This window comes from Onthophagus taurus, chromosome 10 (genome assembly GCF_036711975.1).
Source record: "Onthophagus taurus isolate NC chromosome 10, IU_Otau_3.0, whole genome shotgun sequence".
NCBI lineage: Eukaryota > Metazoa > Arthropoda > Insecta > Coleoptera > Scarabaeidae > Onthophagus > Onthophagus taurus.
This window is the reverse complement of record NC_091975.1, coordinates 11,392,354-11,414,658: the sequence shown is the minus strand read 5'-3', so window position 1 is coordinate 11,414,658 and position 22,305 is coordinate 11,392,354. Positions and strand designations below refer to the sequence as shown.

At 33.4% G+C, this 22,305-nt stretch overlaps 1 protein-coding gene across 5 annotated transcripts in view; it reads left to right on the top strand.

The window, feature by feature from the left end:
- LOC111422714 (guanine nucleotide-binding protein G(q) subunit alpha) overlaps nucleotides 1–22,305 on the top strand; it is a 30,560-nt gene that overhangs the window by 7,229 nt on the left and 1,026 nt on the right. Inside the window, exons 5-10 of one of the 5 annotated variants that reach the window (XM_071199470.1) lie at nucleotides 6,746–6,874; nucleotides 7,165–7,293; nucleotides 13,113–13,242; nucleotides 13,294–13,447; nucleotides 13,753–13,860; nucleotides 14,079–14,197. In XM_071199470.1, coding sequence (XP_071055571.1) covers nucleotides 6,746–6,874; nucleotides 7,165–7,293; nucleotides 13,113–13,242; nucleotides 13,294–13,447; nucleotides 13,753–13,860; nucleotides 14,079–14,161 — 733 coding nt within the window. In that variant the 3' untranslated portion in view covers nucleotides 14,162–14,197. Of the gene's footprint in view, nucleotides 1–6,745; nucleotides 6,875–7,164; nucleotides 7,294–13,112; nucleotides 13,243–13,293; nucleotides 13,448–13,528; nucleotides 13,637–13,752; nucleotides 13,861–14,078; nucleotides 14,298–22,305 lie in introns of those variants that run through there. The other 4 variants (XM_071199468.1, XM_071199469.1, XM_071199466.1 and 1 more) reach the window with 4 other exon arrangements.

Here is a 22,305-nt window from a genome sequence, read left to right as displayed (position 1 = left end):
ATATTTTATTTTTTTACGCTAAAACTATTATCTTTAAGGAAAAAACTAAAGAGACAAAAAAGTACCAATAATGAATAAGCTTTACAACCCATATTTTTTTACGTTAATATTCCATGGCGTTAAAAAGTTGTTATAAAAAAATCAAAGCGGTTGTGAATTTCATCCCCTTAGAGGGAGTTTAAGCTAGGAAAGTTTAAGGTATGGTTGAAAATAAGGTATTAGCCAGTAGAACATACATACAAAATTTCAAATTCCGTGGTTTACTCATACCCGAAATAAAAGATAAAATGTAAATATTTGGGTTAACTTTGACAGCTCATAGCTCAAAAACAAAAGAGTTGCGACCCTATGCTTATACAGCGTGTCCCGTATCTTCCGCATCAGAGCATTATACGGTTGTAGAATACATTATTCTGAAGCGATCTTTCTAATAAAATTTGTTCGAAATGTTTATAATAACCGCACGGGAACTGTTTAACGACGACCAATAACGGACGACTTTGATTCATCGAAAAAGTTTATTTCTCTTTCCATGACGAATCTATTGGTGAGTACACGTGGGAAACGAGTTATCATCGGCGTAGCGAACCGGCCGAGGGTGGCACCGATTACCTGAGTCTGATTTGCGATCTGCTGATTGGACGAAAAACAGTTCCTTTAAACAGTTCCCGTGCGGTTATTATAAACATTTCGAAAAAATTTTATTAGAAAGATCGCTTCAGAATAATGTATCCTACAACCGTATAATGCTCTGATGCGGAAGATACGGGACACGCTGTATAAAAAAATTGTGTTATTTTAGCAAGTACTACATCCTAGTAAAGTTTCCCGATTAAAAACTGAAACACCCTGTATATACACCTCCAGATCTTCTATCTTCATTCCCCCCTTTGTCTCATCGCCCTCATCACCTCCCTCATCCATCTTTTGCCCTCGCCCCCCTTTCCCAAAATTTGCTTCCTGTCCATTGCCTCCTCCCTTAGCTTATTACACCCTCTCAGCACACTCTCTTACCACAGTAGAATCTGGCCACCAATCTCTTCCCTTCATCATCCCCCTCCATCAACAAATATTTTGGCAGTTCTTTTGTCACTATCTCCCCATACTTTTCATTGTATCTCCCTTCTCGTATCTGTGACCATTTTTCCTGCCTCTGTATTTCCCCGTCCCTATCTCTCAGTTGTCTCCACATTTCACCTCTTTCCGCTCTTCTGTTTTCGATCCCATTTAGTGAGTATCCCACTCTTCTATAATATTCTTCCCTGTCTCTTTGCCCATAGATCAGCCTCCTCTCTTTAATCTCTCTCCAGCACTCTCCCAGGATCCTGCAATGTGATCTTGCTTCTATCATTTCCTCATACTTTACTGCTCTTCTCCCCGCCTCCATCCTCACTACACACCCTGGTGTCTCCCTTGCCAACGCTAGTACCCATCTCCAATATCGTGTTTGTATATCCTCCAGCAAACCTTGTTCTCTTCATCCCCATACTACTGCGCCTTACGTCATTGTGCTCCCCATCCCCAAACTTGTCCCATCGCCCTCACGTGCGTTAAACCATATCCCAGGTACGTGCCACCTCCATTCCTCCTTCTTTCTTCTTCCCCCTTTGCAGAATTTCATTACATTTGTTTTCTCGACGTTTCCCTCCAACCCGTTCGCTTTAAAATATCTTTCCAGGGATCTCATCATCTCCTTCATCTCCACCGCCTCTTTAGTCACGATCACCAAATCGTCCGCCTACGCCAAAGCGTGCACCTTTGTTCCTCTTATCACCACCCCACCCATTTGCCCCTTCGCAAGTCTCTTTTCCAAGTCCGCCGTATATATTGCAAATAGTGTGGGACTCAAAGAGACTCAATCCCTTTGTCGTCCAGAATACCTTACTTAACTCTTCCCCCACTTTAACTTTGGCCATCGTCTCCCTGTACAGGGTGGTTCAAATTCGATGTCCGAATAGACTATCTCAGAAACTATAAGAGCTAGAAAAAAAGTAGCTTACATGTCATGATCTCGTTTTTGTCTGATTACAAAAATATAGGGTTCGACAGGAGTGGTTGTTTCCATTTAAATAACGAAAATTATTTTTTTTAATACGTCATCAAATTCTCTGTAAAAAAGTGTCCATATAATGTTTTAGTTATAATACTCCACCTATAATAATAACCAAGATAATTGTACTTGCTGGTTTTACGATATTTTCAATTTTGGCTTCTAGCAGAAAAACAAAAGACGATAGCGGTATGAGGTTTTCGGCATTAGTAGTTTCTCGAAAAACGAGATCATGACATGTCAGCTACTTTTCTTCTAACTCTTATAGTTTTCGAGTTAGCCTATTCGGACATCGAATTTGAACCACCCTGTACAATGTAGCATATTTTATTTTTTTACGCTAAAACTATTATCTTTAAGGAAAAAACTAAAGAGACAAAAAAGTACCAATAATGAATAAGCTTTACAACCCATATTTTTTTACGTTAATATTCCATGGCGTTAAAAAGTTGTTATAAAAAAATCAAAGCGGTTGTGAATTTCATCCCCTTAGAGGGAGTTTAAGCTAGGAAAGTTTAAGGTATGGTTGAAAATAAGGTATTAGCCAGTAGAACATACATACAAAATTTCAAATTCCGTGGTTTACTCATACCCGAAATAAAAGATAAAATGTAAATATTTGGGTTAACTTTGACAGCTCATAGCTCAAAAACAAAAGAGTTGCGACCCTATGCTTATACAGCGTGTCCCGTATCTTCCGCATCAGAGCATTATACGGTTGTAGAATACATTATTCTGAAGCGATCTTTCTAATAAAATTTGTTCGAAATGTTTATAATAACCGCACGGGAACTGTTTAACGACGACCAATAACGGACGACTTTGATTCATCGAAAAAGTTTATTTCTCTTTCCATGACGAATCTATTGGTGAGTACACGTGGGAAACGAGTTATCATCGGCGTAGCGAACCGGCCGAGGGTGGCACCGATTACCTGAGTCTGATTTGCGATCTGCTGATTGGACGAAAAACAGTTCCTTTAAACAGTTCCCGTGCGGTTATTATAAACATTTCGAAAAAATTTTATTAGAAAGATCGCTTCAGAATAATGTATCCTACAACCGTATAATGCTCTGATGCGGAAGATACGGGACACGCTGTATAAAAAAATTGTGTTATTTTAGCAAGTACTACATCCTAGTAAAGTTTCCCGATTAAAAACTGAAACACCCTGTATATACACCTCCAGATCTTCTATCTTCATTCCCCCCTTTGTCTCATCGCCCTCATCACCTCCCTCATCCATCTTTTGCCCTCGCCCCCCTTTCCCAAAATTTGCTTCCTGTCCATTGCCTCCTCCCTTAGCTTATTACACCCTCTCAGCACACTCTCTTACCACAGTAGAATCTGGCCACCAATCTCTTCCCTTCATCATCCCCCTCCATCAACAAATATTTTGGCAGTTCTTTTGTCACTATCTCCCCATACTTTTCATTGTATCTCCCTTCTCGTATCTGTGACCATTTTTCCTGCCTCTGTATTTCCCCGTCCCTATCTCTCAGTTGTCTCCACATTTCACCTCTTTCCGCTCTTCTGTTTTCGATCCCATTTAGTGAGTATCCCACTCTTCTATAATATTCTTCCCTGTCTCTTTGCCCATAGATCAGCCTCCTCTCTTTAATCTCTCTCCAGCACTCTCCCAGGATCCTGCAATGTGATCTTGCTTCTATCATTTCCTCATACTTTACTGCTCTTCTCCCCGCCTCCATCCTCACTACACACCCTGGTGTCTCCCTTGCCAACGCTAGTACCCATCTCCAATATCGTGTTTGTATATCCTCCAGCAAACCTTGTTCTCTTCATCCCCATACTACTGCGCCTTACGTCATTGTGCTCCCCATCCCCAAACTTGTCCCATCGCCCTCACGTGCGTTAAACCATATCCCAGGTACGTGCCACCTCCATTCCTCCTTCTTTCTTCTTCCCCCTTTGCAGAATTTCATTACATTTGTTTTCTCGACGTTTCCCTCCAACCCGTTCGCTTTAAAATATCTTTCCAGGGATCTCATCATCTCCTTCATCTCCACCGCCTCTTTAGTCACGATCACCAAATCGTCCGCCTACGCCAAAGCGTGCACCTTTGTTCCTCTTATCACCACCCCACCCATTTGCCCCTTCGCAAGTCTCTTTTCCAAGTCCGCCGTATATATTGCAAATAGTGTGGGACTCAAAGAGACTCAATCCCTTTGTCGTCCAGAATACCTTACTTAACTCTTCCCCCACTTTAACTTTGGCCATCGTCTCCCTGTACAGGGTGGTTCAAATTCGATGTCCGAATAGACTATCTCAGAAACTATAAGAGCTAGAAAAAAAGTAGCTTACATGTCATGATCTCGTTTTTGTCTGATTACAAAAATATAGGGTTCGACAGGAGTGGTTGTTTCCATTTAAATAACGAAAATTATTTTTTTTAATACGTCATCAAATTCTCTGTAAAAAAGTGTCCATATAATGTCTTAGTTATAATACTCCACCTATAATAATAACCAAGATAATTGTACTTGCTGGTTTTACGATATTTTCAATTTTGGCCTCTAGGAGAAAAACAAAAGACGATAGCGCTTTGAGGTTTTCAGCATTAGCAGTTTCTCGAAAAACGAGATCATGATATGGAAGCTATTTTTTTTCTAACTCTTATAGTTTCCGAGATAGCCTATTCAGACATCGAATTTAAACCACCCTGTACATATAATCAATAATAAATAACCAATGGTTACATGTCCTCCCACAACTTCTGTCTATCCACGTTATCGAATGCGCAGCCTTCAGGTCAATAAACAATCCATACAGCTTTCCCCATGGTGTTTCAGAATGTATATATTATCAATTACCCCCCTCTTCCCTTCCTGAATCCTCCCTGCCCATCCGGCAACAATTCTCCCCTCTCCATTTCCTCTTCCAACCTCCCCAGGCGTATCTTTGCATACATTTTGAAAGTTGTGTCCAACACGGTGATCTCTCTATAATTGCTCACCACCCTTTTATTCCTCTTTTTATACAGTGGGGCTATTATCCCCATCATCACCGTCTCCGTCGCCTCCAACCATGCCTCATTCTGGATCTCATCTGTTATCCTTCTCCTCCTTGCACCCCTCGCTCTCCTTCGCCCAGTCTTCTCTCTTCCACCTCTCCCAACAATCCCATGAAATAGATTCTCCATTCAGTCATTTGTATATTTCTGCTGATTTCCTCTCTTCCCTTCCTCATCCTCTTTTAGTATCTCCATACCTCATTTTCCTCTTTCAACTCCTTAATCTTCTCAGCCGCCCTTTCCTTCAGCTCCGTCTTCTTTTTCTTGCATTCTTCTTTGTATTTTCTCCTGGCCTCTATACAGCGTGTCCGTAAAATAACAGATATAGGCGATAAAATCATTATAAACGGTTTATGGAAAAATCCCTAAAACGGGTCTAAAGATTTAAATTTTTTGCAATTTTTTGGTGTGGATTTCAATTCTTTTCCGCCATTTTTAAACAAGTTATGACGTCATCGATATTTTTTTCAAATGGCAATCCTCCAATTTTTTTACGGAATATGAAAGAGGACCTTTTTCTGAATCTAGTACACTCAATATTAATATTGGTTACATAAGAGAATTTTCGAGAAAAATTACTTTAAAGATTAACTTCATCAAATTTGCTTGATATGATAAAAATAGCAGTAACCATAAGTCACTATGGAAACCGTTTGTTTCAAACAGTTCCATGAGTGTCAAAAACTGGTTTAGGAAAGCTTATTGAACTGTGGTGGTGTGCCATCTTGTTGGAATAACTGCCATTGGAGTTCAGGTGGGATAACATTATGATATCGTTTTGAAAAAATCTAAATATCTATCTCCCTTCAGTTAAGGTTTCCTCAAAAAGTAAGAAGTCAGGACAGAATCCCGTAGTATTTCGCTCCACACATTGATCTTTTGCGGATATTGGGTGTGCGATTTTCTTGGTCAATGTCGATTTTGAATAGCCCAATATCGACAATTTTGTCTATTTACTTGTCCACTCAATGTGAATGTTCTCTCGTCAGAAAAAATATGTTTTTGACAAAGTCTTCGTCATCGTTGCAAAATTATTGTTGGAAAAACTACGACTCATTGCTCGTGAATGAGGTTTACTTTATAGGAATAATATATTTTATGAACCGTTGGTTTACTAATGTCCAAATGCAACCCAATACCCCTTACAGTAACATAAGGGTTTCCTTGCCCAGTCAAAACCTCCCCTGAAACATTTGGTCGGGCAGACTTCCAGAAATCTCGAAGATGTCCATGCTTTTTCAATTTAGTCACAGCTAGGCTTGCCATACTAATGAGCTACGCAGTTTTCGATCAGGAAATGTTGCATTAAGGAAGTCAACTACTTACTAAATCATTTTTTGACACTTAGGAAATTGTTTAAACTAATTGGTTACCATAGTTACTCATGGCTACTGCTATTTTTATCATTTTCAAAATTGGAGGATTAAAAATGGCGGAAATAATTGAACCAAAAATTTGCAAAAAATTTTTCCATAACCCATTTATAATGATTTTATCGCCTATATCCGTTACTTTATATCTATCTCTCTGCCACTGTCTCAATTTCCTTCTGGCTTATCTCTTGGCCTCTCTGCATTCCCTATCCCACCATTCGTTTCTTCCCAGTTTAGCCCACTCTCTTCTTCAAAAAGAAAACTTTTTTGTTAACATTTTTTTTGTTAAAGTTACTTAATGGAAATAGACAGGGTTGCGGCAACGGATTATTTACCAACGGAACAAGATATTCTTCGCGTGCGCGTCCCCACAACGGGAATCATCGAGTATCCATTCGATTTGGATGAGATCCGGTTTAGGTATGGGCACGCATGTCGGGGCAATGCGGGGCCAAACTCGCTCCCTCATTTCTTTCGATTATTATTTTTGCACACCACAACAAAAACACGCAACATCGGGGGCGTCATCAAAGCTGTGGCTGGCTGGCTGGCAAATCTTGTTTATTTTATACAAAGTGATTAATTAATTAATTCACTGTGTATATTTTTTTTATATATTTTTATTTTTTTATTTTATTTTCGTTCGGATAAATCCTGTACATGTTCTCCATGTGTGTCAAGTGCATGCTGCATGCTTGTGTTGGTTACAGTTATCTCTCCGACCTCGAACGGATACAGGAGGAAAGTTATCTACCGACAGAACAGGATATTTTAAGAGCTAGGGCCCCAACTACAGGCATTCTTGAGTATCCGTTCGATCTCGACTCCATTATATTTAGGTATGGGTAAAAAAATTTGCAAATAATTTCAAAAAATCTCAAAAAAAAAAGGCTAGTGTGTAATAAATAAAAAAATGTATGTACTACAACATATTAATACTTATTTAGAGCTTGGTAATTTAATTTTTTGCTTGCTTAAATTTTATTACATCAAGTAATTGTGTAAGAACACAAAAATTTATTTTTGTACAAATTGTTTGGTTGTTGTAAAAAGTAGTTTTGACTTATGTGAAGTTAGCCCCTAAAGATGCGTTCTGCAGAAAACGTTGTGAACGAAATTTTCATCAACGATTTAATGTTGGATTTAAAACTAATCTAATTATATTAGTTATTAGTTCTTCTTTCAGCTGGGATGATCCAAAAAAAGGATCCAACACCCAGTCTGGTATTTCCTATTTTAAGATATCCTGGAATCGTTCTTGGAAATACTGAAATCAATACATTCTTTAGTAATAGTTTAAATAACTCCTTGGTTACTCCTGATATTGATCTTCTTGCTTTTTATAACAATAATAGGATGCGTCCTGCTTCGTCCATGTTTGTATTTAGTGAGGTTTCTGCTGAGTGTATCCAGTATCTGCCGGTTCATTCAGAGATCTTAGAAAAACTTATGATAGAGCAGTTAAATATTTATCTGGAAACACATTGCATTTTGCCTCTTAAGCAGTCTCCCCAAGGGGTTTGGGACACAGTTCAGTTGTGCTACTGCGCTCCTGGATTTGACTTATGATGTACTCAGGTCTCTGGACCAGGGTAAATCCACAGTATTAATTTTACTTGATTTCACTAAGGCCTTTGACACCTTGATCATATGGATGTTCATGCGGTTAAGCTTTTCGATAGCTATCTATCAAATAGGGTTCAGTCGGCTAAGCTGAATTCTGTTTTATCAGACCCTGTAAGATCTGCTCTTCTGGTGTTCCTCAAGATTCCATTTTGGGCCTCGTCCTTTTCACTATTTACACTTTCAATCTATTTTCCAAACTTGAGTATTGTTCTTATCATCTGTATGCGGATGATTACATTACATTACATTACATAGAATACATATCGGGTAGGCGGACCAACGAACCATGCACCGCGACCCTAAGGATCTATTGTACCCCGATAGATATCGTTATCAAAAATACCTTGCTCGGCGAAAGGTCATTCAGATCTTTTGAAGAGATAAACTGCGACCCAAAAATCGAGAATCTGATACGGTTAACGGCAGGGCAGTGGCATAAAACATGCTCAACCGTCTCTTCTTCCTCCGCACATAGTCGGCATTCAACATCGTCGGCTAAACCCAACAAGTTTAGGTGTGCTTTTAATCGGCAGTGCCCAGTAAGAACACCCATTACAACTTTTATGCTACTACGGGCAGGTCCTAAAATATTCCCGGGTCTCATTCCAGGAGAACTGGTCCACAGTAGGCGAAGTCTCTCTTCAGCCCACAGTCCAATCCTATATTTGGCCATCGCAAATGATACACCAACTGCTGGTTCTGGTCCCACAAACGCTTCAGCGCTGCCATCTCGTGCTAGCTTATCTGCCTCTTCATTGCCAGCAACCCCAGAGTGACCCGGGACCCAGATCAGAGAGACTCTGTTATCACAACTCAGTGTGTTTAATGTTCTCTTACAATCATTAACCAGAGCCGACACCGTTTTCACGGCTTGCAGCGCCTGGAGAGCGGCTTGACTGTCTGAGAAAATTCGTACTGTCATGTTCTTCACCCCTCTTTCAAGAAGGATTTTAGCACCCATGTCAATAGCAAATACTTCCGCCTGGAATACAGTACAGTACGTACCCAGGCTGTAGGCTTGCTTAATTCGAGGTGTCTGGCAGTATACTCCTGCTCCTACCCCTTCAGGCGTTTTTGATCCATCTGTGTACAAGCAAATGTCTGCCCGAACCAGAGAATTTTCGTTTTCGATCCAGGACTGCCGCTCAGGCAGTACAATCTGGTATCGAGCGTTAATCACTGATAGTGATACCGCCAAATCTGACGGCATTGATAGCACAGTATCAGTGCTTATAATGTCTTCCGCAGCCCATTGGTAGGACATGTCGGAACAGTTTTGAGCATATTACTTAAATCTGTAAATGGTTGTTCTAGCCACTTTCTCTATATGCAAATGCAGAGGAGATAGGCCAAGCAGAACCTCCATTGCTAGAGTTGGCGTTGTGACTATCGCACCAGAGATTGCCAATCCAGCTACTCGTTGAATTCGTGAAAGTTTACTGATAACTGAAGTCTGTCGGACTTTCCTATACCAGGCTGCTGCTCCGTATGTGATCATAGGTCTAACCACAGTCACATAGAGCCAGTACAGTCTTTCAGGGGTAAGACCCCAATTTTTTCCACAAAGACTGCGACAAATGCGGATGATACGCGATTGTATTACAGCTTTAAACCCGATGAAATTCCTTCTATGTATGGCATTGTTACTGGCGAGTTGAAAATTTTGTGCGCGGAAATTAGCAATCATGGCTTGAGGATAAATCCTGATAAGACTCAGGGTATCATATTCTCTAAAAGAGATGGTGAGTTTGTGGATGGGTCTCGAGTTCATATTGGCATTTTGGATAAATCAATTCGTTTTTTGGATGAGGTTACAAGTTTGGGAGTCGTTATAGATAGTCAATTGAGTTTTGATAGGCATATAGGGATTCTGCGTTTTTTCTGTTGAGCTTAAGCGTTTATTATGTGATAGCCTGGTTTTGTCCAACTTCAATTATTGTAGTGTTGTTTTTAGCTCTTGCTTGTCTTTTAAATCAATGCGCAAGGTACAAGTTGTGCAAAACTCTTGCACACTCTCGCTTTGTTTATGGCGTTAAACGAAGTCTAATTTATGGGATTCTTCACGAAAGGAAACCTCCATATCTTATTCATAAAATAAGATTTAGGACGGACATTCATAACTTAAACTAAAATCTATGTCTCAAGATTTGGGATTCTACATCATTCTACATCATTTGTAATTTGAATACTTTTTTATTTATTTTAGTCGTAACGATTATTTTATTTTGCCTTGTTAATTATATTTATTTCTTTTTTTGTTTGTTTCTGGTCAAATAATTTTGTATCTTGTTTTTGTTATCATTATTTCTGGCTCAATAAACAGTTTATTATCATCAGGGCCCGGAACTTTTGTAACAAAACGATACGCTTTCCCCCCTCCACTCGTTCTCAGAAAATCTTGATTAAAAGAACAGCATACTGTTCACTGGGAAATTAAAATTTCAAGTTAGAAAAAAATTGTGTTAACAAAAATTGTTCCTGAAACAATTCTAAACAAACTTTGTCAAAATTTTTTTTTGATTTAATCAATAATTAAGGAGATAACCTCAAAATAATAATTTTTCCGTTTTTATACATAATCACACTTAGATGCTTAATTAATAGAGATGTAAATATTTTTTATTAAGATAATTGATTCGAAATTGAAACAAATTTTATTTAAAACATTTTTTTAATGAAAACAATATATGTTGAGATAATTAATTTTGATAGCATACTATTCAGAGGGAAATTAAAATTTCAAGTTAGCAAAAAATTGTATTAACAAACACTGTTCCTGAAGTCATTCTAAACAAATTTTGTTAACACATTTTTTTGATTAAATCAATAATAAGGATATAACCTCAAAAATATTAATTTTTGTATTCAGTGGGAAATTAAAATTTCAAGTTAGAAAAAAATTGTGTTAACAAAAATTGTTCCTGAAACAATTCTAAACAAACTTTATCAATATTTTTTTTTGATTTAATCAATAATTGAGGAGATAACCTAAAAATAATAATTTTTCCGTTTTTATACATAATTATACTTAGATGCTTAATTAATAGAGATGTAAACATTTTTTATTAAGATAATTGATTCAAAATCGAAATTGAAACAAATTTTATTTAAAACATTTTTTAATAAAAACAATAATTGTTGAGATAATTAATTTTGATAGCATACTATTCAGAGGGAAATTAAAATTTCAAGTTAGCAAAAAATTTTATTAACAAACACTGTTCCTGAAGTCATTCTAAACAAATTTTGTTAACAAAATTTTTTGATTAAATCAACAATAAGGATATAACCTCAAAAATATTAATTTTTGTAGCATACTATTCAGTGGGAAATTAAAATTTCAAGTTAGAAAAAAATTGTGTTAACAAAAATTGTTCCTGAAACAATTATAAACAAACTTTATCAACATTTTTTTTTGATTTAATCAATAATTAAGGAGATAACCACAAAATAATAATTTTTCCGTTTGTATACATAATTATACTTAGATGCTTAATTAATAAAGATGTAAAAATTTTTTATTAAGATAATTGGTTCAAAATCGAAATTGAAACAAATTTTATTTAAAGCATTTTTTAATAAAAACAATAATTGTTGAGATAATTAATTTTGATAGTATACTATTCAGAGGGAAATTAAAATTTCAAGTTAACAAAAAATTTTATTAACAAACACTGTTCCTGAAGTCATTCTAAACAAATTTTGTAAACAAAATTTTTTGATTAAATCAACAATAAGGATGTAACCTCAAAAATATTAATTTTTGTAACATACTATTCAGTGGGAAATTAAAATTTCAAGTTAGCAAAAAATTGTATTAACAAACATTGTTCCTGAAGACATCCTAAACAAATTTTGTTAACAAAATTTTTTGATTAAATCAATAATAAGGATATAACCTCAAAAATATTAATTTTTGTAGCATACTATTCAGTGGGAAATTAAAATTTCAAGTTAGCAAAAAATTTTATTAACAAACACTGTTCCTGAAGTAATTCTAAACAAATTTTGTTAACTAAATTTTTTGATTAAATCAACAATAAGGATATAACCTCAAAAATATTAATTTTTGTAGCATACTATTCAGTGGGAAATTAAAATTTCAAGTTAGAAAAAAATTGTGTTAACAAAAATTGTTCCTGAAACAATTCTAAACAAACTTTGTCAACAATTTTTTTTGATTTAATCAGTAATTAAGGAGATAACCATAAAATAATAATTTTTCCGTTTTTATACATAATTATATTTAGATGCTTAATTAATACAGATGTAAAATTTTTTTATTAAGATAATTGATTTAAAATCGAAATTGAAACAAATTTTATTTAAAACATTTTTTAATAAAAACAATAATTGTTGAGATAATTAATTTTGATAGCATACTATTCAGAGGGAAATTAAAATTTCAAGTTAGCAAAAAATTTTATTAACAAACACTGTTCCTGGAGTAATTCTAAACAAATATTGTTAATAAAAATTTTTGATTTGATCAATAATTAAGAACAATCTCAAAAAAATTTATATATATATACCTATTTTTATATATTTTTTTAAGGAGAAGTTCTGCTAAGAACAAGTGGAGGGGGGAAATCGTATCGTTTTGTTACAAAAGTTCCGTGCCCTAATTATCGTTATTATTAAGGTTCTCCAAATAGGATAAACAGTTTGTGACTTATTAAGTCAAGGTCACTTGCGACCGAGGCGCTACAATTATATTAATCTAAAACCGATTGATGCCTCGGCTGGTCTTATAACAGAGAATTTATAATTTCATATTGGCCAAGGATTAACTTTTCGAATGAGATATTGCTCATCGAAATCGGTTCTCTTGTAATAATGAATGCAAAATCCTATTTAATTGGGGGCTAACTTCGTATAGTTATTTTATCGCATCTTTTTATTTTTAATTGCAATTTGAGCTTATCACGGCTTTTGAGCTTATCATTATACAGTAAAAACACGAAAACGATCACTTCAAAAACTCAAATTAATTAACTTATAACAATCTTAATGAGTATTTATCAAATTTTAGAATGGTAGATGTGGGGGGCCAACGTTCAGAAAGAAGAAAATGGATCCATTGTTTCGAAAACGTCACCTCTATCATCTTTTTGGTAGCTCTAAGCGAGTACGACCAAATTCTCTTTGAATCTGAAAATGAGGTAACATAAAAAAAATTTGTATTAAATAAAATAAAATTTGTGGTAATTTAGAATCGTATGGAAGAATCAAAGGCTCTTTTTAAGACCATCATCACCTATCCGTGGTTCACGCAATCATCGGTCATCCTATTTTTAAACAAGAAAGATCTGCTCGAAGAAAAAATAATGTATTCCCATTTAGTAGATTATTTTCCGGAGTACGACGGTAAGTTGATGTTGATTATTTAGTTGGTCAGGCTTTTATTGGGTACGTTTAAAGTTGTTATTATTGTTGATTTGCGTCAAGGTCCTAGTTTAGACCACGTCGCCGCGAGAGAGTACATTTTAAAATTGTACTTGCGCGAAAATCCTGATCCAGAACGAAGCTGTTATTCGCATTTTACTACTGCAACAGGTCAAAAATAAATAAAATAAAAGCTTTACAAGCAAATTAAATTTAGAATAAGCTAAAAATTATATGAATATAATTATATTAATGCTAAGTAAAAAGCTTATTGGAATTTTATTTAGGTGCCCAGCGAGACGCAATTACAGCTAGAGAATTCATATTGAGGATGTTTGTAGACCTAAATCCGGACAGTGAAAAAATTATTTACTCCCACTTTACGTGCGCTACAGGTATTTTTTATTTTTTAAATTACTCTTGCTTCTTTCTTGATGTCGTGGATTTTTGTTGGTTTCTTATTTTATTCGCATGTGCTTTTTTATGAATGCTTTTTATTTGGAGATCCCAAGGTATAACAAATAATTACTTATTCAATTTTTATTTGTTGAATTAATCTTTTATTTCATGCTTACTTCTTCGATTAACGGACGTGTTTTTCTAACATTTATAGATACTGAAAATATTAAGTTAGTGTTTTGTGCTGTGAAAGATACAATTATGCAAACTGCTTTGAAAGAGTTTAATTTAGCTTAAAGTGATGAAATTAATAATAAAAATGATGTGGTTCAACTTTGTTTTTGTTATGGTTTTTGCATGATCATGCAGCAATATAATATTGTTTTCTTCTTAATGCATGTTTTAAATAAAATTATTACGTTTGTGTACTAAAGTGTGTTTTTGGAAGTGTTTGTGCCTATTTTTATTTAATTATATATCAAATTTTAAAGGGCCATAACAAGTTTTAAGTTGGTATAAAAATTTTTTATAAATTAAATTAATCTCGATATAACTTGAAAAATCAATTCTCGTCAGTTTAAAGTTGAACTTTAAAGAAAGTTTAAACTTTGTTGTATTCACTAAACATTTTTACGTAACATATGTGAATTTGAAAATTTTTTACTCCGCAGTTTTCCTAAAATCGCGAGTTAAATGAAAAAAGTACCCTATTTTTGACTGTTCCGGCAACTTTGTCCACTTTGCGATTTTTTTTTTCAAAAACTATCTGACGAAAAAAATTCAAATTTGAACAGGTGGTACCCTGATGTGTTCTTAATAATGTGCATATTTAATTTTTTGGATATTCCATATAGTTTCGCAGAAAATCGCGGTTTAGTAAGATACGGTATAGTCGAAAACGGCTGGTTGGGTTTTAATGCGGTTTTAATCAAAATAATGTCTTTAAAATGAAAAAATGGTGCTGGTGTGTGTTGAAAAAATGGTGCAAGTCTAGTCTGAAGAGATTCTGGTAGACCTTACATCAGAACGTAAGAGACGCTCAAAACGCGTCATATAATAATTATACAGGGTGTATCTGAATGACTGCAACAAACTTCAAGGGTGATTCTTTAGTGTATTTTAAGGATAAAAAAAATTTTTGCAAAAATGTAAAGGGACTGGTTGCGTTTAGTAGTTTAGAAGGGTAGGTTGAAAGTACAAATAGGGTCAAAACGTGCCCTATTATGAATTAAACATATATCCCAAATTTCATTTTTGTAGTGTTTATGGTTTTTGAGAAAAAAAAATTAAACCAAAATTTTCCGCCATTTTTGGAGGGGTATATTAAAGTACCCTTAAAATTCACTAAAGAATCACCCCTTGAAGTTTATTGGAGTCATTCAGATACACCTGTATATACATGTATTATATACAGGATGTCCAATTAGTGCAATATCTGACGATATCTCCTTACAGGGTGTCGCTAGAAGAAAATGTTTATATATAAAGTTGTTTGGTGCTCGAAGGTGCATAACCTAAAAATATTTTTGTTTATACAGGGTGTTGCAAAAGCAAAGTACAAGGTACAACTTCGTAAATTCTTCGTAAACCTATTGTCCTATAAATAACTTGATGTCTATTGCAAATAGGTATAGGACATGCTTTATAAAAAAGAAACCTTGTCACTTGGCGAATAATTTAAGATAAAAAAATATGAGGCATTCCGTTAAAAAAAATGAGATGTAGCTATTTCAAGTTTCTGGTATTGAGTACAATATTACGAACACCCTGTAGAAGGTTACCCGATTTTTATATTGTAACTATGCATTAATAATCCACAAAAGATTTGCTTTGTAGGGTCTTAAATAAATTAGGTATGCTTTCTTTTATAGACACGTGCAGACGGAGATTTTTTCACAAAATGTTGAATATTTCAAAAACTGTAAAATTTTGGTATAGGTAATGCTTAACAAAACGTATGTCGAATTTTAAGGGTAATTCAAAAATGTAATAAAATATGGGGTGTTCCATTTAAATTACATAAATTTACAAAGTTGTACATTGTACTTTATTTTTGCAACACCCTGTATAAACAAAAATATTTTTAGGTTATGCACCTTCCAGCACCAAACAACTTTATATATAAACATTTTCTTCTAGCGACACCCTGTAAGGAGATATCGTTCGATATCGCACTAATTGGACACCCGGTATAATTATTTTGTACTTGTTTGTAATATGTATTTATTTCATTTTACCTTCGCGCGTATTTTTTCAATATATTACATGGTATATGCGTGAATGGTAAAGATAAAATGAAATAGTCAAATACAACAGAAAAATACAAAATAATTTATATATACAGAGCGTTCAACAATTATAGTAAGATGTTTGAATTTGGCGCACTTGACTTTTAGTAATACTTGCCAAGCAACGTTGGTGCCGGTTGGTGTTTTCGACGTATTTTTAACAATCAGTGGCGTGGTATGTTTTAATTGCTTCCAGTTAACAAGTTTCAACATTTATTATAACAAAATGTGAATAAATATCAATTGATTTCATACACATTTTTAAATTTTGTTAATAAAGCTTTAATTAAAGCGTTAAATTTTTCCTATGATACGCCTATGCTTATTAGTTTTCTCATACCAGCCTTAAAAATTAAACGCAAAAGCGGGAAATTCAAACATCTTACAATCATTGTTGAACGCTCTGTAATACATATACAGGGTGTGTCTGAAATATAGCCAATAACTTCGCCATTTGTGGTTTTAAAGAAAAATGTTTCAAATAAAAAATTCTTTATTAATTGTGGCGCATTTTTTGGCGATACTTACTTGTTTACATTGTTCTTTGTTTCGTTGCTATGGCAACCAACACTGTTATTTTAAATGGGATGCATATGTTTTTTTGCACATTATATTAATAGAGGATAAATCCCTCTACGCGATGAACATATCAAATCATATGGTTGTATTAGAAAAAGAAATCGAGAAATATTAAAGCAGCAAATTACAATCATCAAAGCCGTTGACAGCTTTAAATGTCAAAAAATTGACAGTTTAAAGAAATTCTCGATTTTTTTCTTATACAACCGTATGATTTGATATGTTCATCGCATAGAGGGACTTATCCTCTATCAATATATGCATCTCATTTAAAATAATAATATTGGTTGCCATAGCAACGAAAAAAAACAATACAAACAATCAAATATCGCCAAAAAAATGCGCCATGATTAATAAAGAAATTTGTATTTGAAACATTTTTCTTTAAAACTACAACTGGCGAAGTTATTGGCTATATTCCAAACATTTGACACACCCTGTATAATTATTATATGACGCGTCTCTTACGTTCTGATGCAAGGTCTATCGGAATCCCTTCAAACTAGACTTCAGTACGCCACGTCGAAGCTGTGGTTAAATATTAGGCATATTAGGGCAATTAATTAATAGCCCATGACAGTGCTCTCATTATCAAAACAGCTCTTTTCTATTTTGGTAAAGGTGTCTAAGATGACGATCATCAAAAATATATCACTTGCCTTAGTATACAAGAATTTATTTGTGTAGTTTGATCTGGTGTATTATATAATTTTTGTTAAAAAAGTTTTCTTGTAGCAAGCTCCGATTCCCAAGTGCTACCTTAATGACTTGAAAGAGCAACAAATTTTCATATTTTCGTATATATCCCGACATTGATGCATCTAAGAGCAAAAGTGTAAAAGAGCAATATTGTTAATAATAAAATTTGCAACAATTTTTGTTATAAAAGATTTCTTGTAGCAAGCTCCGATTCCCAAGTGCTACCTTAATGACTTGAAAGAGCAACAAATTTTCATATTTTCGTATATATCTCGATGTTGACGCATCTAATTTCAAAAGTGTAAAAGAGCAATATTGTTAACAATAAAATTTGTTACAATTTTTGTTATAAAAGTTTTTTTATAACAAGCTCCGATTCCCAAGTGCTACCTTTAATGGCTTCAAAGAGCAACAAATTTTCATATTTTCGTATATATCTCGATATTGACGCATCTAATTTCAAAAGTGTAAAAGAGCAATATTGTTAACAATAAAATTTGCAACAATTTTTGTTAAAAAAGTTTTCTTATAGAAAGCTCCGATTCCCAAGTGCTACCTTAATGACTTAAAAGCGCAACAAATTTTCATATTTTCGTATATATCTCGATATTGACGCATCTAAGAGCGAAAGTGTAAAAGAGCAATATTGTTAACAATAAAATTTGCAACAATTTTTGTTAAAAAAGTTTTCTTATAGAAAGCTCCGATTCCCAAGTGCTACCTTAATGACTTAAAAGCGCAACAAATTTTCATATTTTCGTATATATCTCGATATTGATGTATCTAAGAGCAAAAGTGTAAAAGAGCAATATTGTTAACAATAAAATTTGCAACAATTTTTGTTAAAAAAGTTTTCTTATAGAAAGCTCCGATTCCCAAGTGCTACCTTAATGACTTGAAAGAGCAAAAAATTTTCATATTTTCGTATATATCTCTATATTGACGCATCTAATTTCAAAAGTGTAAAAGAGCAATATTGTTAACAATAAAATTTGTTACAATTTTTGTTATAAAAGTTTTTTTATAACAAGCTCCGATTCCCAAGTGCTACCTTTAATGGCTTCAAAGAGCAACAAACTTTCATATTTTCGTATATATCTCGATATTGACGCATCTAATTTCAAAAGTGTAAAAGAGCAATATTGTTAACAATAAAATTTGCAACAATTTTTGTTAAAAAAGTTTTCTTATAGAAAGCTCCGATTCCCAAGTGCTACCTTAATGACTTAAAAGCGCAACAAATTTTCATATTTTCGTATATATCTCGATATTGACGCATCTAAGAGCGAAAGTGTAAAAGAGCAATATTGTTAACAATAAAATTTGCAACAATTTTTGTTAAAAAAGTTTTCTTATAGAAAGCTCCGATTCCCAAGTGCTACCTTAATGACTTAAAAGCGCAACAAATTTTCATATTTTCGTATATATCTCGATATTGATGTATCTAAAAGCAAAAGTGTAAAAGAGCAATATTGTTAACAATAAAATTTGCAACAATTTTTGTTATAAAAGTTTTTTTTATAACAAGCTCCGATTCCCAAGTGCTACCTTTAATGACTTGAAAGAGCAATAAATTGTCATATTTTCGTATATATCTCGATATTGACGCTTCTAAGAGCGAAAGTGTAAAAGAGCAATATTGTTAACAATAAAATTCGCAACAATTTTTGTTAAAAAAGTTTTCTTATAGAAAGCTCCGATTCCCAAGTGCTACCTTAATGACTTAAAAGAGCAACAAATTTTCATATTTTCGTATATATCCCAACATTGATGCATCTAAGAGCAAAAGTGTAAAAGAGCAATATTGTTAACAATAAAATTTGCAACAATTCTTGTTAAAAAAGTTTTCTTGTAGCAAGCTCCGATTCCCAAGTGCTACCTTAATGACTTAAAAGCGCAACAAATTTTCATATTTTCGTATATATCTCGATATTGATGTATCTAAGAGCAAAAGTGTAAAAGAGCAATATTGTTAATAATAAAATTTGCAACAATTTTTGTTATAAAAGATTTCTTGTAGCAAGCTCCGATTCCCAAGTGCTACCTTAATGACTTGAAAGAGCAACAAATTTTCATATTTTCGTATATATCCCGACATTGATGCATCTAAGAGCAAAAGTGTAAAAGAGCAATATTGTTAACAATAAAATTTGCAACAATTTTTGTTAAAAAAGTTTTCTTATAGAAAGCTCCGATTCCCAAGTGCTACCTTAATGACTTAAAAGCGCAACAAATTTTCATATTTTCGTATATATCTCGATATTGATGTATCTAAAAGCAAAAGTGTAAAAGAGCAATATTGTTAACAATAAAATTTGCAACAATTTTTGTTATAAAAGTTTTTTTTATAACAAGCTCCGATTCCCAAGTGCTACCTTTAATGACTTGAAAGAGCAATAAATTGTCATATTTTCGTATATATCTCGATATTGACGCTTCTAAGAGCGAAAGTGTAAAAGAGCAATATTGTTAACAATAAAATTCGCAACAATTTTTGTTAAAAAAGTTTTCTTATAGAAAGCTCCGATTCCCAAGTGCTACCTTAATGACTTAAAAGAGCAACAAATTTTCATATTTTCGTATATATCCCAACATTGATGCATCTAAGAGCAAAAGTGTAAAAGAGCAATATTGTTAACAATAAAATTTGCAACAATTCTTGTTAAAAAAGTTTTCTTGTAGCAAGCTCCGATTCCCAAGTGCTACCTTAATGACTTAAAAGCGCAACAAATTTTCATATTTTCGTATATATCTCGATATTGATGTATCTAAGAGCAAAAGTGTAAAAGAGCAATATTGTTAATAATAAAATTTGCAACAATTTTTGTTATAAAAGATTTCTTGTAGCAAGCTCCGATTCCCAAGTGCTACCTTAATGACTTGAAAGAGCAACAAATTTTCATATTTTCGTATATATCCCGACATTGATGCATCTAAGAGCAAAAGTGTAAAAGAGCAATATTGTTAATAATAAAATTTGCAACAATTTTTGTTATAAAAGATTTCTTGTAGCAAGCTCCGATTCCCAAGTGCTACCTTAATGACTTGAAAGAGCAACAAATTTTCATATTTTCGTATATATCCCGATATTGATGCATCTAAGAGCAAAAGTGTAAAAGAGCAATATTGTTAACAATAAAATTTGCAACAATTTTTGTTAAAAAAGTTTTCTTATAGAAAGCTCCGATTTCCAAGTGCTACCTTAATGACTTGAAAGAGCAACAAATTTTCATATTTTCGTATATATCTCGATGTTGACGCATCTAATTTCAAAAGTGTAAAAGAGCAATATTGTTAACAATAAAATTTGTTACAATTTTTGTTATAAAAGTTTTTTTATAACAAGCTCCGATTCCCAAGTGCTACCTTTAATGGCTTCAAAGAGCAACAAATTTTCATATTTTCGTATATATCTCGATATTGACGCATCTAATTTCAAAAGTGTAAAAGAGCAATATTGTTAACAATAAAATTTGCAACAATTTTTGTTAAAAAAGTTTTCTTATAGAAAGCTCCGATTCCCAAGTGCTACCTTAATGACTTAAAAGCGCAACAAATTTTCATATTTTCGTATATATCTCGATATTGACGCATCTAAGAGCGAAAGTGTAAAAGAGCAATATTGTTAACAATAAAATTTGCAACAATTTTTGTTAAAAAAGTTTTCTTATAGAAAGCTCCGATTCCCAAGTGCTACCTTAATGACTTAAAAGCGCAACAAATTTTCATATTTTCGTATATATCTCGATATTGATGTATCTAAGAGCAAAAGTGTAAAAGAGCAATATTGTTAACAATAAAATTTGCAACAATTTTTGTTAAAAAAGTTTTCTTATAGAAAGCTCCGATTCCCAAGTGCTACCTTAATGACTTGAAAGAGCAAAAAATTTTCATATTTTCGTATATATCTCTATATTGACGCATCTAATTTCAAAAGTGTAAAAGAGCAATATTGTTAACAATAAAATTTGTTACAATTTTTGTTATAAAAGTTTTTTTATAACAAGCTCCGATTCCCAAGTGCTACCTTTAATGGCTTCAAAGAGCAACAAACTTTCATATTTTCGTATATATCTCGATATTGACGCATCTAATTTCAAAAGTATAAAAGAACAATATTGTTAAGAATAAAATTTGCAACAATTTTTGTTAAAAAAGTTTTTTCATAACAAGCTCCGATTCCCAAGTGCTACCTTAATGACTTGAAAGAGCCACAAATTTTCATATTTTCGTATATATCTCGATATTGATGTATCTAAGAGCAAAAATGTAAAAGAGCAATATTGTTAACAATAAAATTTGCAACAATTTTTGTTAAAAAAGTTTTCTTATAGAAAGCTCAGATTCCCAAGTGCTACTTTTAATGACTTGAAAGAGCAACAAATATTCATATTTTCGTATATATCTCGATATTGACGCATCTAAGAGCAAAAGTGTAAAAGAGCAGTATTGTTAACAATAAAATTTGCAACAATTTTTGTTAAAAAAGTTTTCTTATAGAAAGCTCCGATTCCCAAGTGCTACCTTAATGACTTAAAAGCGCAACAAATTTTCATATTTTCGTATATATCCCGACATTGATGCATCTAAGAGCAAAAGTGTAAAAGAGCAATATTGTTAACAATAAAATTTGCAACAATTTTTGTTAAAAAAGTTTTCTTATAGAAAGCTCCGATTCCCAAGTGCTACCTTAATGACTTAACAGCGCAACAAATTTTCATATTTTCGTATATATCTCGATATTGACGCATCAAAGAGCAAAAGTGTAAAAGAGCAATATTGTTAACAATAAAATTTGCAACAATTTTTGTTAAAAAAGTTTTCTTGTAGAAAGCTCCGATTCCCAAGTGCTACCTTAATGACTTAAAAGCGCAA